Source organism: Gracilinanus agilis, chromosome 2, assembly GCF_016433145.1.
Source record: "Gracilinanus agilis isolate LMUSP501 chromosome 2, AgileGrace, whole genome shotgun sequence".
Taxonomy (NCBI): Eukaryota; Metazoa; Chordata; class Mammalia; order Didelphimorphia; family Didelphidae; genus Gracilinanus; species Gracilinanus agilis.
Genome location: NC_058131.1, coordinates 320086523 through 320101017, shown reverse-complemented (window position 1 = coordinate 320101017; position 14495 = coordinate 320086523). Strand labels below are relative to the sequence as shown.

At 37.4% G+C, this 14495-nt stretch overlaps 1 protein-coding gene across 1 annotated transcript in view; it reads right to left on the bottom strand.

The window, feature by feature from the left end:
- The window catches only part of DENND1A (DENN domain containing 1A), a 667138-nt gene that overhangs the window by 103509 nt on the left and 549134 nt on the right, over positions 1–14495 (bottom strand). The window contains exons 14-16 of the mRNA XM_044664250.1: positions 5609–5710; positions 3105–3192; positions 1953–1993 (exon numbers count right to left, since the gene is read on the bottom strand). Coding sequence (XP_044520185.1) covers positions 1953–1993; positions 3105–3192; positions 5609–5710 — 231 coding nt within the window. The remainder of the gene's footprint in view (positions 1–1952; positions 1994–3104; positions 3193–5608; positions 5711–14495) is intronic.

Here is a 14495-nt window from a genome sequence, read left to right as displayed (position 1 = left end):
AAGTATGATATAGTAATGAAAATATTTAATATATAGCTAGGTCCTTTACAACTGACAAAGTATATGATGATAATAATAGCTATTAACGTTTATCAACACTTACTATGTGCTAAATGCTTTATAATGACCATCTTATTTGATTTTCACAACAACCCTGGGAGGTAGGTGCTATTATTATCCCCATTTTACAAATTAGGAAATTGAGGCAAAAAGAATTTAAGTCACCTGCCTATAGTCACACAGCTAAGTATCTGAGGCACAATTTGCACTCAAGTGTTAAGGACCAGTGCTCTATCCACTGTGCCACCTAGCTGCCATTTATATTTGTATCCATTACCCCATCTGATCTTCATAACAATCTCTGTGAGAGAGGCCAATCAGATAGTATTATTCCTATTCTAATAGATGAGGAAACTGAGGCCCAGAGAGATTAAAGGGCTATACCCAAGGTCATGGAATCATAGAACCCTAGACTAAGAAGGGATCTGGTATCTGAACAAAGGACAAAACTGGGAGCGGAAGTTATAGGGTGGCAGATTTCAGTTTGACATAAGGAGAGAGAGAGTCTGACAAAAGGGACTGCTCAAATAAAGAGTGGGTTTTCTAGGGAGGTAATGAGTTCCCTATTACTAGAAGTTTTTAAGCAGAGATAAGATGATCACATTTCAGGGATGCAGTAGAGGGGGTTTAGGAAGAGTCTGACCTAGATGAACTCTTGAGATAGTCCAATATTGATTCATGAGTAATATATAAGAATCAGGACTTGAGCTCGGGTCTTCTATTTTTCAAGCTTAGTGTACCTTCTATTGCCTTGGGCTGCCTCTTACTCTTCTCATAGTATTACTATTAGTATTACCAATAATAACTTCTATTTCTATCATCCTTTAAGATTGTCCAAGTGCTTCCCTCATATCAGTCCTGTGAAGCAGGAAGCACAATCAACTTTCCCCAATTTACAAATAAATAAACTGAGGTACAGAGAGGGGAAGGGACCTGGCCCCAAGGTCACAGAGCCATAAAGTATCAGGGCCATGATTCAGACCCAGATACCTTGATTCTAAGTTTAGTGCTCTTTTTACCATTCTATGCTGCCTATGCTATACACTTTCCAGTGGGCCACATCTGCAACTTGGACCACATATAGAAGAAAAGACATTTATAAGATCAAAAAATTTAGAAAGCATTTTGTTCAGCCCAGTGCTCTTTCCAGTATTTATTCATCAAACGTTTATTAACATTCACTTATCATGTGTCAGAAGCCATGTTAAGTGCTGAGAAGACAAATACAAAAAGAAAATCACTCCTACCCTCAAGGAGCTTACATTCTATTGGGAGAAATAGAAAATACATAGAAATAGAACTAGAAAATATATACAAAGTAGATATGCCATTCTATTAAAACAGAAAGTAAGATCATCATAGTAAAAAACTGAATTCCTCTAGGGTTTCTAAAACATATCCCAAGAATACAAAAAGAATGTTAAAGATTATAGCATGTAGTAAAATAACAAGCAATTGTCTGAAACAACCTTAGGGAGATAGGCACTTGAAGCTATAGTCTCCATCTTTCCAAAAATTGCCACTAATCAAAATTAATAAATTAATAAAACAATTTCACATGATAAACATAATTACACTGGGATCTGGCACCCAAACACCCATAATTCTTCTCTGACATCACATTTAACGTGTTTGAGCTGGATTCTGTCTAATGGAAAGTTGGGAAATGATTTCTTCTTTCTCCCTACTAAGAGATGGCTTCAGAGAGTCCTATTCTTCTATTTGCCAACTGGCGTGAAAATGACCTGGCATTTTAAACAAAAGCAACTTCAGATTAAAGAGCCAGATGGTTGCATACTAACAATGTGTTTGTGGGTGGTAGTGGTGGTACAAACACTCACAAAGTGGGGTAATGAGAAAGGAGACATCAACTGGAATGGTCATTCACTTACCCTCACAGTAGAGAGCCACTGGTGATATAGTTTATCACTCCCTAGGGAAAGAGAATTTAAAGAAGATATCATTTAATTATCTACTACCATCCTACCTCAATTCCTCCTTCTGGCAAGAGGCAAATATGTGCTTGAGGAGCACATATTATGATAGGTCCTACAGTGGGTGCTAGAAAGTGCTGGTTGAGGGGTGGGCTTAGATATGTATTCAGAAAACCAGCCTAGCTAAATTTGGAAAAGTTCATAACTAGAGAGCTGGCTATCAATAGATATATTTCTTTAATCACCCACAACTTATTCACTGTCACTGAAAGGTGGGGGATTTGTGACTGGCATGGGTAGAGGGAACACCCAACTGATTTAATTAGGCATCTTTTGGATCTAATCATCTTTTGGATCAATTTGCTCTCAGGACTTTTCTAATTTATTTTTTAGTACGAGGCCCTTAGAAAGTTCAAAACATGGTAAGCTACATGGAAAGTCTGTATGTTCCAAAACAGTGATGGGGAAGGTAGGGAGAAGACAGTGAACTTTTCGGACCATGTGAGTTTCCCTGAAAGTTTGGCATCTCTACAAGCTGAGCTAGAGGAGGAATTTGGAAAATTGGATTTTGATCTCAGCTCTGTCAATAGTTCATTGTATCTTAAGCAAGTCACTTCCCTTTTCTAGGCCCTGATTTCCTCACTAAAAAGGAAACGGTTGAACTAGATATTCTAACAGTCTGTGTTCTAGGGGCTCTTCTAGTCTAGCATTCCGAAAGTCCATGACTTTATATCAGCTCAGGAAAAGCAATCGATTATATTAAATAAAAACATATTATACAAAAGCAACTTTATTACAAGTAAAAAGTATGTATTCTGAATATTATTAGAAAAACATGCATTCTTAAACCTGGAAGATTTCTAAGGAGTCATCGAATCCAAATCCCTGTTTGATACATGATACTTTTTATAATTAGCAAATGGAAAAGTGATAACCCTAGACACTATTTGTAAAAGAAGTCATTTCTCATAAACTTGATTGCAATAATATGCCATGAGGAAGGAAAATCAGGCTCCATTAGAGAGAGGAGGAAGACATGCTACATCTTGGAATATATGTTTTAAGTTATACAACCTGACTACAACTGAGATAAAAAGAAACACTTCTTACCAGCATATTCTCCCATATTTATCTCTTCTTCAAAGACATCACTGAAGCCTTCTCCAGAATTGAGAAGATCCAAGCGGCCATCAATAAACTATAAAAAGGACACAAATAAAACAGCTCCCACAGGAAAAAGATGTAATATTCAGCTCCAAATATTGTCTCTCCTTAATGCCTATTGCCAGTGCTGCCTCTTCTAGAAACATTCTCTGTTTTATACTATTTGGAAGTTATCTTTCCTTTCTTAGATATCTCATAGCATTTTGTATTTTTCTTATGTCTTTTTCTTTTGCATTATAGCTATTTGGGTACATGTTCTCATTTCCCCGATAGACTGTAAATTCCTTGAATAAATATATATATATTTAAAATCTCTCAGTGGTCATTAGTCAGTCAGTTGGTAGATAAACACTGTTAAGCACCTTGTAAGTCACTAGAAATATAAAGAAAGGCAAAAGACAGTTTGTGCTCTCAAGAAACTCCTAGTCTAATGGGGGAGGACCATAAGAAAACAACAATGTTCAAACAAGTCATATACAGAATTGGAAATAATAGAAGGAAGCCACTAGTCTAACCATTACATGAAGGAATCCCTTTTATAACATACTCAATAAGTTGTTTTCTAGCCCTTTATTGAAGATCTTTAGGGAGGGGGTATTCATCATTTCTTGAGGCATCATTCTACTTATGGGAAGTTTTTATGACATTGACCTTAAATCAGTCTTTTTGCAATTTCCACCCATTGCTCCTGGTTTTGTCCTCTTGGACCAGAAAGAACAAATCTAATCCCTCCTCTAAAAGTCAAGCTTTCAAATACTTGAATGCTATCATGGCCATTTTTTTCCTACAATCTAACTATGACCAGTTCCTTCAATAGATCACTCTTTCATGGACTCGAGGCCATTCAGTAACCTGGCTGGCCTCCTCTGGATAGTTTTTTTTTTTTTTTTAACTCTTACCTTCTGCCTTTGAACCAATACTGTATTGATTCAAAGGCAGAAGAGAGTTAAGGGGTAGGCAAAGGGGGTTAAGTGACTTGCACAGGGTCACACAGCTAGGAAGTATCTGAGACCAGATTTGAACCTAGGACCTCCTGTCTCTGGGCCTGACTCTCAATCCACCGAGCTACCCAGCTGCCCTCACTTTGGATAGTCTTGATTTTATTAATGTTCATCCTAAATCAAGGTACTTAGTTCTGAACTTGATACTTCAAACAAGGTCTGATGAAGGGGGTTATCATTTCACTGTGAATATCTGCCTTTCTTAATGCAGTCCCAAGATGGCATTAGATTCTTTGTTTGCCATATCACACCTAACTGACTCGAATAGAGCTAACTGTCCCTTAAAATCTCTTGACCATTTTTAGATTGACTATTGCCTATCCATGTCTCTTTCATCTTATATTTGTTGAATTGACATTTTATGCCTACATGCAAGAATTTGCATTTATCACCATATTCATCTTATTAGATTCAGGCTAAGATTGCTAGATTGTTAAGATCCTCTTGGATCCCAACTTTCTCATTCATTGTGCTAGTTACTCCTCTCAATCAAGTTATCTGCAAATTTGCTAAACACATCATCTATGTTATTATCCAAGTCACTTAAAAAATGTTAAGTAGCATAGAGCCAACTATGGCTCCCTAGGGTCCTCCATTCGAGACCTCTTGCTATGACGACAATGAACCATTAATAATGACTCTTTAAATCTGTCCATCTGATCATTTCTGAATCCATTGGATTGTTTATCAGCTAATCCATATTCCCCTGGGATCTTTTATATAGTAAGGATTCAGTAAAGTCTTGTTGAACTGAACTGAATCTCAGCATATGATAATAAAAGAAAATTCTTTTTCTATTTCTGGAAAGGCCTTCTAAGATGATTTTATGTCCAATAAGAACACATACAAACAGAACTTGTATGTCAATTTAAATATAGTATTTATGACATGTAAAAGCTGCTCAGACTTTTGTGTAAAGAGCACTGAACTTGGATTAAAAAATATCAAGAATTAAATATGGACTCCATTATGTAACTTTGCCATGGGAATATGGGCCAAGTTATAGTCCATATAAATATCTGAGTGAAGGTTTCTCAAACAGAGGAATAGGGCTAGTAAGCCTGGATCTTCTGCTTAAGTCACTTACCTCTCTCTGACCCTTGGTTTCCTCTTATTTCAAATAAGTTTGAGCTACATGATTTCCAAGAGTGTGTTCCTTCTACCTTTAAATCCTATTATCCTTTTATTATTATATTATTGGATTTCTAAGAGGAAATCATTTTTAAAAAAAATGTGAGGTGCTAAGAGAAATGGGAGGTATTGTTACAACTTATACAAATAAGACATTATTAGAACAGATTAAATGATTTACCTTAAAAATATGTTTCATGTATTTTTAAAAGTCTAATCCAACTCGAACTTGGATTATTATAACTTCTTGGGTTATTATTCCAGAAGCATACATTTGGAGGCTACTCCAGAGAGAAGAGCCAAGAGAATAGTGGGTACCTGTTTAAACAATTGAAGTTGTATGGCATTCTGAAGGAACTGCCTCATGGCACTGGATCGATGGGACACAAAGGTTTCTTCAGAAAAAGTTATTGGTTCCTCCTGGAAAGAGAAGGACATGAGGGATGGGGAAGAAAGGGAGAGAGGGAAAGAAAGAAACATTAGACTTTACTGAGTCATTATGGTCAAACAGGAATAACATTCTAGAAATACCAAGGACAATAAAAGTGTAATGGAACCTGTATTCCAACCAGTTTCAAATCATCAATGGTAGTGAGATATGTTCTTAGTTGTTTTCCAGTTCTAACATTCTAGAGCCTCAGGTTTCTTCCTTTTCTAATTTCTATGATTCTAATAGGATCCAAATTAAAATCCACTAGCTCTAGAGCATTTTGCTAATTATTCTCCACTTGCTGAGAAAGTTTGATTCTTCAGACTACTTTGAATAGCTCAATAAAATGATACAACAAAATCCTCTGTTTTTGTATATTCAACACCTTAAAATCTTCTTTGAACAGATTCAGAGAGTTAACCTACACAAACAAGTCTTTAATTTCAGTGGTGTGTTCTCAGTTCAGAAAGATTAGACTTTTATATCTTGAAAAGAAGGAAATCTCCCCCTTTTCCCAGGCTTGTTGGCAAAAGACAGATTGTTTTGAAGCTCTACTTTCATCTTGTTTTAATGAGTTATGTTAATGTTGAAGTCTGCTGTGTAGCTGCCATCAGGCCACATATTTCCTCCATGTTTAAAACTATATAGCCTGAGTTCGGCAAGGAGACACATTTATTAAATAAGAAAAACAGCAGTGACAAAGAGCCAGAAGATTTGGCTTGTGTAAAATTAGTTTTGAGTTCTTTTAATGCACCCACCAAAATGTTCAAAGCCTTAAGGCTGGAGAGAGCTTCCTTGTTCAGCAGCTGTGGGAGGCATGCCAGTCAGCAGGGACTGACTGAAGCACAGCCGGGATTCACAGGCCTATTTGGTTTCAGTTCCTGAACTATCCCCAGTCTATGGATCTGAACTGGTGTGAGCAGCTTTGACTTCAGCATCCTGGCATAACAGGTGAACAGTTTGGGGAGTAGTTTTATAGGAGACAGGCAGGGGGTTGGGAAGTGATTCCAAGAATCATTGACTAAGAGTATTATTGCTGCAAGGGACTTAAGAACAAAGAAAGTTAGACAATTTTAGAAAATCATGTAATTTAGTCTATTCATTTTATAGAGAGGGAAATTGAGGCCCAGAGAATGAAATTAAATTTTTCAGCATACACTCATTAATTGAAAATGAACAAAATAAAGTGCTAGATATAATGACAATTTACTGTCTTTGCATTCACCTAAAATCAACAAACATTTACTGAGTCCTTGCATTCTGCTGAATAGATATGGCACACAGATAGAAAAACGAATATAAGATAATTTGAAGAGAAATAGAACGCTACCCAATGAGGAGGTTCAGGATAGGATTTTGGGAGAAGATGGCTCCTGAGTTAATCCTTAGAAGAGTTTAAATATTAGACAGGGATTAGGAGGGAGTGCATCCTAGGGAAAGGGGCAGCCTTGAAATGACTTTAGATTTTAAGCTGCTCTGAGATTTAATAGAAGAGTCAAACCTAGAAAAGTACTTTGCAAATCATAGGAACTCCAAATAAATAGGAGTAATTATTTTTATTCTATAGGGAAAAGTGGCCATCGCCAGGCCCTATACCAATGTAGTTATTGCTTTCATCATACTGAGATGACTAAATCTGTGATGGGGACACGCTAATGAGAAAGGATGAAAACGTGTTTCCTCCATGAGGTGCTGCACTGATGAGCAGCACTAATGGAATAGATTTCAGAGAATTTGGTTGGGGGTGTTAAGTTGGAGAGATGCTGTTGTTCAATTCTCTTTGTTAGAGAGCTTTTCTCAAGTCAGACTGATCCTTCCCTTATTATGTTGGGGGTGGGGAAGCAAACCTAGCCTTTAAAAAAAAGGACTGATAAAATACGCAATCTGAATCCAAGTAATCATTAATTGTTCAGATAAATTAACAGTGCATTTGGAGGAAAAAAGTATCCTTATATGAGAAAACATTGCCACAAAGCACACTGAAAACAATAATTATGATATCAGAGCTATAATAGTTCATCCCACTATGTCAATAATAGTATTTCTATTATATTTTATGGTTAAAAAGCACTCTGTTGCAATTGTTCACAACTGCCTATATGGTAGGCAGTGCAATACAGTGGAATTCACTGTACTAAATTCAAGTTATTGTACTAAATTCACTGTACTAAATTCAATTATTCATTGCCAGTGTGACTTGGGCAAATTACTTCAACTCTCTGGGTCTTAGTTTCTTCATGTGCAAAATGAAGAGGAATGGCTTAAATGGTTTCTGAGGTCCCTTACAGCTCTAGATCTATGAACCAATTCTTTCCATTTCACAGATTTGGAACCTTAGGCTAAGGGGAGGGAAATAACTTGCCCAACCAAGGTCAGTATATGGCTGAGGTAGGACTCAAACCCAAGCCTCCTTACTTCATTTCCACTTTTCTTCCCACTATTCTACCCAACCAACATAACCACCTTGAAGGGGTGGGAGGGGAGGACAATATTGTTTTTCATCTTTTTACTGCCAGTGCTGAGCACAAGACCTACCATATAACACATATATACTTAATTAAATTGTTTCAAAGTAAATAGAATGGAATCAAAGAATCACAGAGAAGGATTTCAAGTGTGCTCGTTCTTTGGCCCCCCAGCAGGAAGAATGTCTACTCTATAGTGGTTTAATGAATGAATTTCTTGGGACACAGTGGTAAAGGAAGGAAGTATGATTGGCACAAATAAGCTGAAACATATGAGGATCATAGAATTTATAGATTTAAGAGTTAGAGTGCATCTCAGAATCCAAGATGAACTCTCTCATTATGGAATGGTTAAGTGATTTGCTTAGTTATTCAATTGATAATAATAAAAATAATGATGATAGTTAAGACTTCTATACCACTTTCTACGCAGGCACTGTGCAAAGTGCTTTAAAATAATTATCTTATTTGATCCTCACAATAACACTAAGAAGCAGATGCTATTATTATCCTCATTTTAACATGAGGAAACTAGGGTAAACAGAGTTTGAATCTGTTTGAATGAAGTCCCTCCCTCTCTTCCTTCCATTTGTGGCTAAACTCCTTGAGATGGCTATTTACAGTTGATGCCACTTCTTCCTTACCTCTCACTCTCTTCAATATGGTTTCTAATATAATTTAACCAAAATGATTTCCTCTAAAGTTACTAACAATCTTTCAATTGCTAAATTTAATTTTCTCAAATTAATTCTCAAAAAAATTCTCAAAAATTATTTTCTCAATCCTCTTCCTTCTGGACCATTCTGCAGCCTTTGATATGAAGATCACCCTCTTTTCCTTGATACTTTCTTTCTATAATAGCTTGTTTGCTGGTCTCCCTACCTCAAGTGTCTCTCCACTCCAATCTATCCTCCACTCAGCTATCCAAGTGTTTCTTTTTTGACTGATTATGCTATCCCCTTATTTAATAAAATTTCAGTGATTCTCTATCATGTCCAGAATAAAATATAAAATCCCCCTGTTTGGATTTTACAGTCCTTAATAATCTCTATCCCACCCTTTTTAGTCTTTTTAGACTCGTCCCCACATACTCCTTGATCCTGTGACACTGGCCTCCATGTTGTTCCTTCAACAAGATACTGTTTTCTGACTGTGGTTTTTTCACTGGCTGTTTCCTATGTCTAGCCACTGGGATAGTCTTTACCAAGGCAAAGAGATAGGAAATCAAAAGTCACATAGAGGGAGTAACAATTAGGACCATTTCGTTATATCACAGATTTGTAGTAGTATGAACTTAACTGAAAAGATGGGCTGGAGCCACAGGTTGTGAAGGGCATTAAATATCAAACAGGAATTAATTTTATCCCAGAGAAAATAGGGAGCCACAGAAATTTCTCAAGCAAGAGAATAATATGGTCATGCTTAGCTTTAAACATATCAAAGTGTTTTGACATTTGGCAGCTCTACAGAGGATGGACTGAGGAGAGTCTGGATGTAGGAAGCTACTATAAGAGTACAGTTAAGAGTTGATGAGGTTCTGCACTATGATAGTGGACATGTGAGGGGGCAGATGTAAGAAGTTTGCAGAGGTAGAATGGGCAAGATTCGATAACTGATTGGTTATGAGGAGTAAAGAAGACTGACTAGTCAAGAATGACTTTGAGGTTATCACCCTGGGAGAATGGTAGTACCTTTGATTAAAACAGTGATGTTAAAAAAGAGGGACAGGTTTTTAGAGGAAAGATGATGAATTCCATTTTGGATGTAATGATTTTAAGATACTGTGAGACATCCAGATGGAGAGGTTTAGCAGGCAGCCAGTAATAGAGGATTTGAAATCAGGTGAAAGATTAAGGCTCCATCTAGAGTTGGGAGGATTCTAGAGGATTCATTGAGATGATGTAAACCCATAGGAACTGATATCATAACAACAGTGGGAATGAAGAGAGAAGAAGGCCTGGGCCAGGATCTTGGAGGCTAGGAAGTCATTGAGAGGTAAAGAAAAAGAGGAAATCTCTTTTCTGAAAGTTTGGTTGTGAAAGGGAGAAGAACTACAGCATGAGAGGATGATAATTAAATTTTTTTTTTTTAAGGAGGAGACATGAACATTTTTGTAGACAACAAAGAAGGGGACAAGAAAAAAAGAATATGAATATAAAAAAAGTGAAGAGATAGTCAAATATGCAAGATTCCTATTTCCCCTTAGGGAAAGGGTGAATCAAATGCACAAGTAAAAGGACTGGCCTTGTCAAGGAAAAGGTTGAGAGGCCTGCTGTCTTGCTTCCTCACTGGTTGTAGAAGAGCAAGGCACAGTTGATTCAACTCAACCTCCATCATCATAACATGGGTAGTTTTACCCTAGGCCTCAGCTTTGATGGTGATTTGATAACCATTCCATGAGTAAAAACATGCTCTGTGTGTGTGTGTGTGTGTGTGTGTGTGTGTGTGTGTGTGTGTTGGAGCAGGCTGGAAAGTCACTGGGCTAGTGTGGATGACTGGATAATGTTTCACAGCCATTTCTGATAATGGCAGGATAGCAAGAATGAGAAGTGAGTGAGAGATGAAGAAATGGAGGCAATGAGTATAGATGACACTTTCTAAGAGTTTGGTTGTGAAAAGGAAAAGAGATATGAGATGAGAGTTTGAGATCATGACTTGGATGAGTGAAAGGTCTCTTTTTGCTTTGTCTTGTTTTTTTAAAAGGTGGGGGAAACCTCATAGGCAGGTTTCTGGGTAGTGGGGAAGGAGTGGAGATAAGGAGGGATTGAAGCATCAAAGTGGCTAACTTATACTTTAGGTATTTTTTATACCAGTTGTGCAGTCTTTTTATTAGCAAATTTCTATGTTTTCATTTTGGCAGTTAATGTTAGTGCTACAATTTGTCAGTTTCCATCAAGAAACATATATAAGCTTTAAATTCTGAGTTAAATAAGTGATTTAGGGGAGGCAGTTATGTTACAGCAAAAAGAACACGATGAGATTTGAAGTCAGTTATATCCTTGTACAATCATTGTAGCAATGAACTTCTGGACAAGATGGATAACAGCTTGAGTGACAGGATTGTCAGTTACAGAATTTGGAATTCATTCAGGGGGCATGAGCCAAGGGCAAAAGACAGTTGGAACCAACTCTATGAAAGCCCACGGACTGAGCCACCCAGGACCTCCGTTTTGAGGCAGGGGACCTTGGAAGAGGGTGGCAAAAGGGTGGGTAGGCCATAGACCTGATAATCCAGCATCCATATCTCAATATCACAAGAAGCTTGATTCACCTTGCTACTATACTGAGCTGAGAGACAAGAACAGCACAGCTGCTAAGAAGAACATCATTATCCCTCCCTTTCTTTGGTTCAGGTCATGGCCGGACCTGACCAGGGACTATGAGAGGGGAATAGTCTCCAGCCAGTATCAACCTGCTATTCTTAGATACTCTTTGCTACCTTAGTTCCATAGACTCTGTATAGCATTTTCCCAACACCTCTTTCCTAGTCCTGTTTTACCCTTATGAGTTAAAGCAATAAACCCTGTTCCAACTTAATCCTAGTGGGGATCAGCATTCCTTCCTAGGCTAGTAAATATCTATAGCCATAGGGAAGGGATTCATCAAATCGCAGTCAGAATAGCATTGTCCATTTAGCACACCAACAACCAGCCCATAACCAGCCTTATCATCAAACCCAACCCCAAGCCTGGGAGCTAGAGGAACATACATACAGCCCCTCACTGGATTCTTAGCTTGGGCACTGTTAAGAGGCAAGGGTTTGGCTAAGCTCAACATCCATAAGCAATCAGGCAATCCTATCTATCACTCAGCCTTAGATTTTCCTACTACCTGAGGATCTAGGGCCAGCTAGTCAGGCCTGGCTCATTGAGCTAGCAGACCCAGCATAGTGCCTATTTAACACCACTCACTACCCATGTGACCCTAAGCAATCAAAACTGCTTTAAGCTTAAATTTCATCATCTATAAAATGGCATAATAATATTTATACTATATATACCACAAGGGTATTGAGAGTCAAATGAGTGAATGTATGGTAAATGAAATAATTTATATAAATCACCTCATAAAACAAAGTGGTATGTATATTTAAGTCAATAAAAATCATAATAACCTGAACTCCATCAGTAGATGACAATCACAAGAGAAAACATGCTTATAATTGCCCAGATATAACAGATCCAGAAAGACTTAATAAAGTTTTTAATAGACATGACCACATCAAATATTCATGATCTCAAAATTATGTGGAATGAAGAGTTTCCAAAATTTCAAGAGGTAAGAGAAGAAATCAAGATTAGGTGGGAATAGAATGAGGTACATTTCAGCCCAGCCGTCCTGTCTGCTACTAGAGCCACTCTGGGGATGTTTTCAGAGAGTCTACAAAAGATAAGCTCACATCCCAGTATATTTATAAAATTTTAAAAAGCAGACATTTTGTCTACTTGTACAATAGTCCACGGAACATTAAGTTTAAAAGAATAATAGCAGGACAGTGACCTGTTCTAGGACTATTTCTATCATAATATGGTGAGAAAAATGAGATGATAATAATAGCAGCAAACATAACTAACACTGTTAAAAGCCACAGTTAGTCCTTGATGATGTATACTCTAGATTGTATTCCATTAGATATAAATGGTAGGTTTTTTTCATTGGAAAGTCTCAAAGAATCCTCTAAAAATGAATCTCTTTACAAAGGGAAAACAGATATCAGTGTTGCTGTAAAAAAAAAAGTCTCACAATTATAGCAACATAGGATTGGGGCTGATTTCAATCATTCTGTGCCTTTTGATTATTACCATTAATATTCTCACTACTTTTCCTTTGGAAGAGATAGTTCAGTCATTTGCAGGTGAAATCTTTTGCTTGTATGCATGAGACAATCCAACTTTTATTGTGTCATCTCTGCCCCCATGTGTCTCCCAGCTCATCGGATATTCTTACACTAATCAGTATTTCCTGACTTCCCCTTACTTGTCTTTGTTAACTCAGAGGGAAGAAAGGAAGGATATCTTTGCTCTCACAGGGTAAGCTCACATGGCGGGCAGTACTCTTGTGATTTGAATGTCTTTACTGTAATATAGCAGAAATGCGTGTGGGAAACTGTAAATATAAGGGCGATAGGAGCAGAATGGGTAAATACTGTACCAAGGCAATTTTCACCAAGGCCCACTCTATTCTTCTAGTTGCATCCAAATCATTTGACTAGTGCTTGTTAGGCACCTCTATTTGTCAAAACTTGAGGCATCCTAACAATGAACTCGCCTCACTTTCAGGAGATTGATTCTTCATTAAAGCCTTGTTAAGGTGAGGGGGGTCTAGGCTGGAAGCAGCTCTCGTCCATTCCTGAGACGAATCTCGATTGCCTAATAAACGACACCTTTGGTTCCTTGCCAAGGTACACAAGAGATGTGCCTTTCCTATACTAGTTTGACGAAAGAGGTTTGAGAATTAGCTATCTTGTGTCCCAACTACAAGTCACTGATTACCATTATTAGTGTTGCTCAGTACTTGTGGTTGTGTCATTCATCACTCCAAGTATAAACTGAACAACTCAATTATCTCTTATGCAGTGACCCCACAATTCCAAATGTTCTTTATTGGATCCCATTGGCTTCTCAGACCCTTAATCTTTCTATGAAAAGCCAGGAGAGAATGTTTGGTATGATGAAAAGACCCCTAAATTTGGAGTCACTCTAATTCTGGTCTGGCCATTAATTAGCTGCAAAAAATCACCTTTCTTCTGTTCACTATACTCTAATAGGAAATGAAGTGCTGGATTAGATTATCTCCAAGGTCCCTTCTAGTTCAGGCACTCTATGTTTTAAATTCTAAAATTCTGTTTTCTAAGGTCTTTTTCAGCTCTTAAAAGCTATGAAACTCTTTGTCACTGCTCTGGCAGTATCCAAAAGGTCTGGGTCAACAAGATCTTCTTGCTTGTTATATTGTAGGCCTTTTTGGGAGCATTCTACATAACTTGATGAAATAATGGTATTGGTAGTTGCCATCTTTTCTAAAATTTTTCTAAATCATCATGAGAGTGAGATATTGGGTGATCAGGGAAAAACCTCTACATTTGGACTAAATGATCTGTAAGGTCTTTTCTAACAATCTAAGAGTTTGAGTCTAGGTTCTTATAATGTTGCCTCTGAGGCCTAATAGAAATCTTATTGAACTAAGGCAGCAAGGTACAAAAAAAAAAAAAAAAAAAAAAAGAACTAGACTTAAAAAAGTCCAAAGACTGAAGTATGAATCTTGGCTCTGGCATTTACTAGCTGTGTGACTATAGGCAACTCAGTTCTTCTCT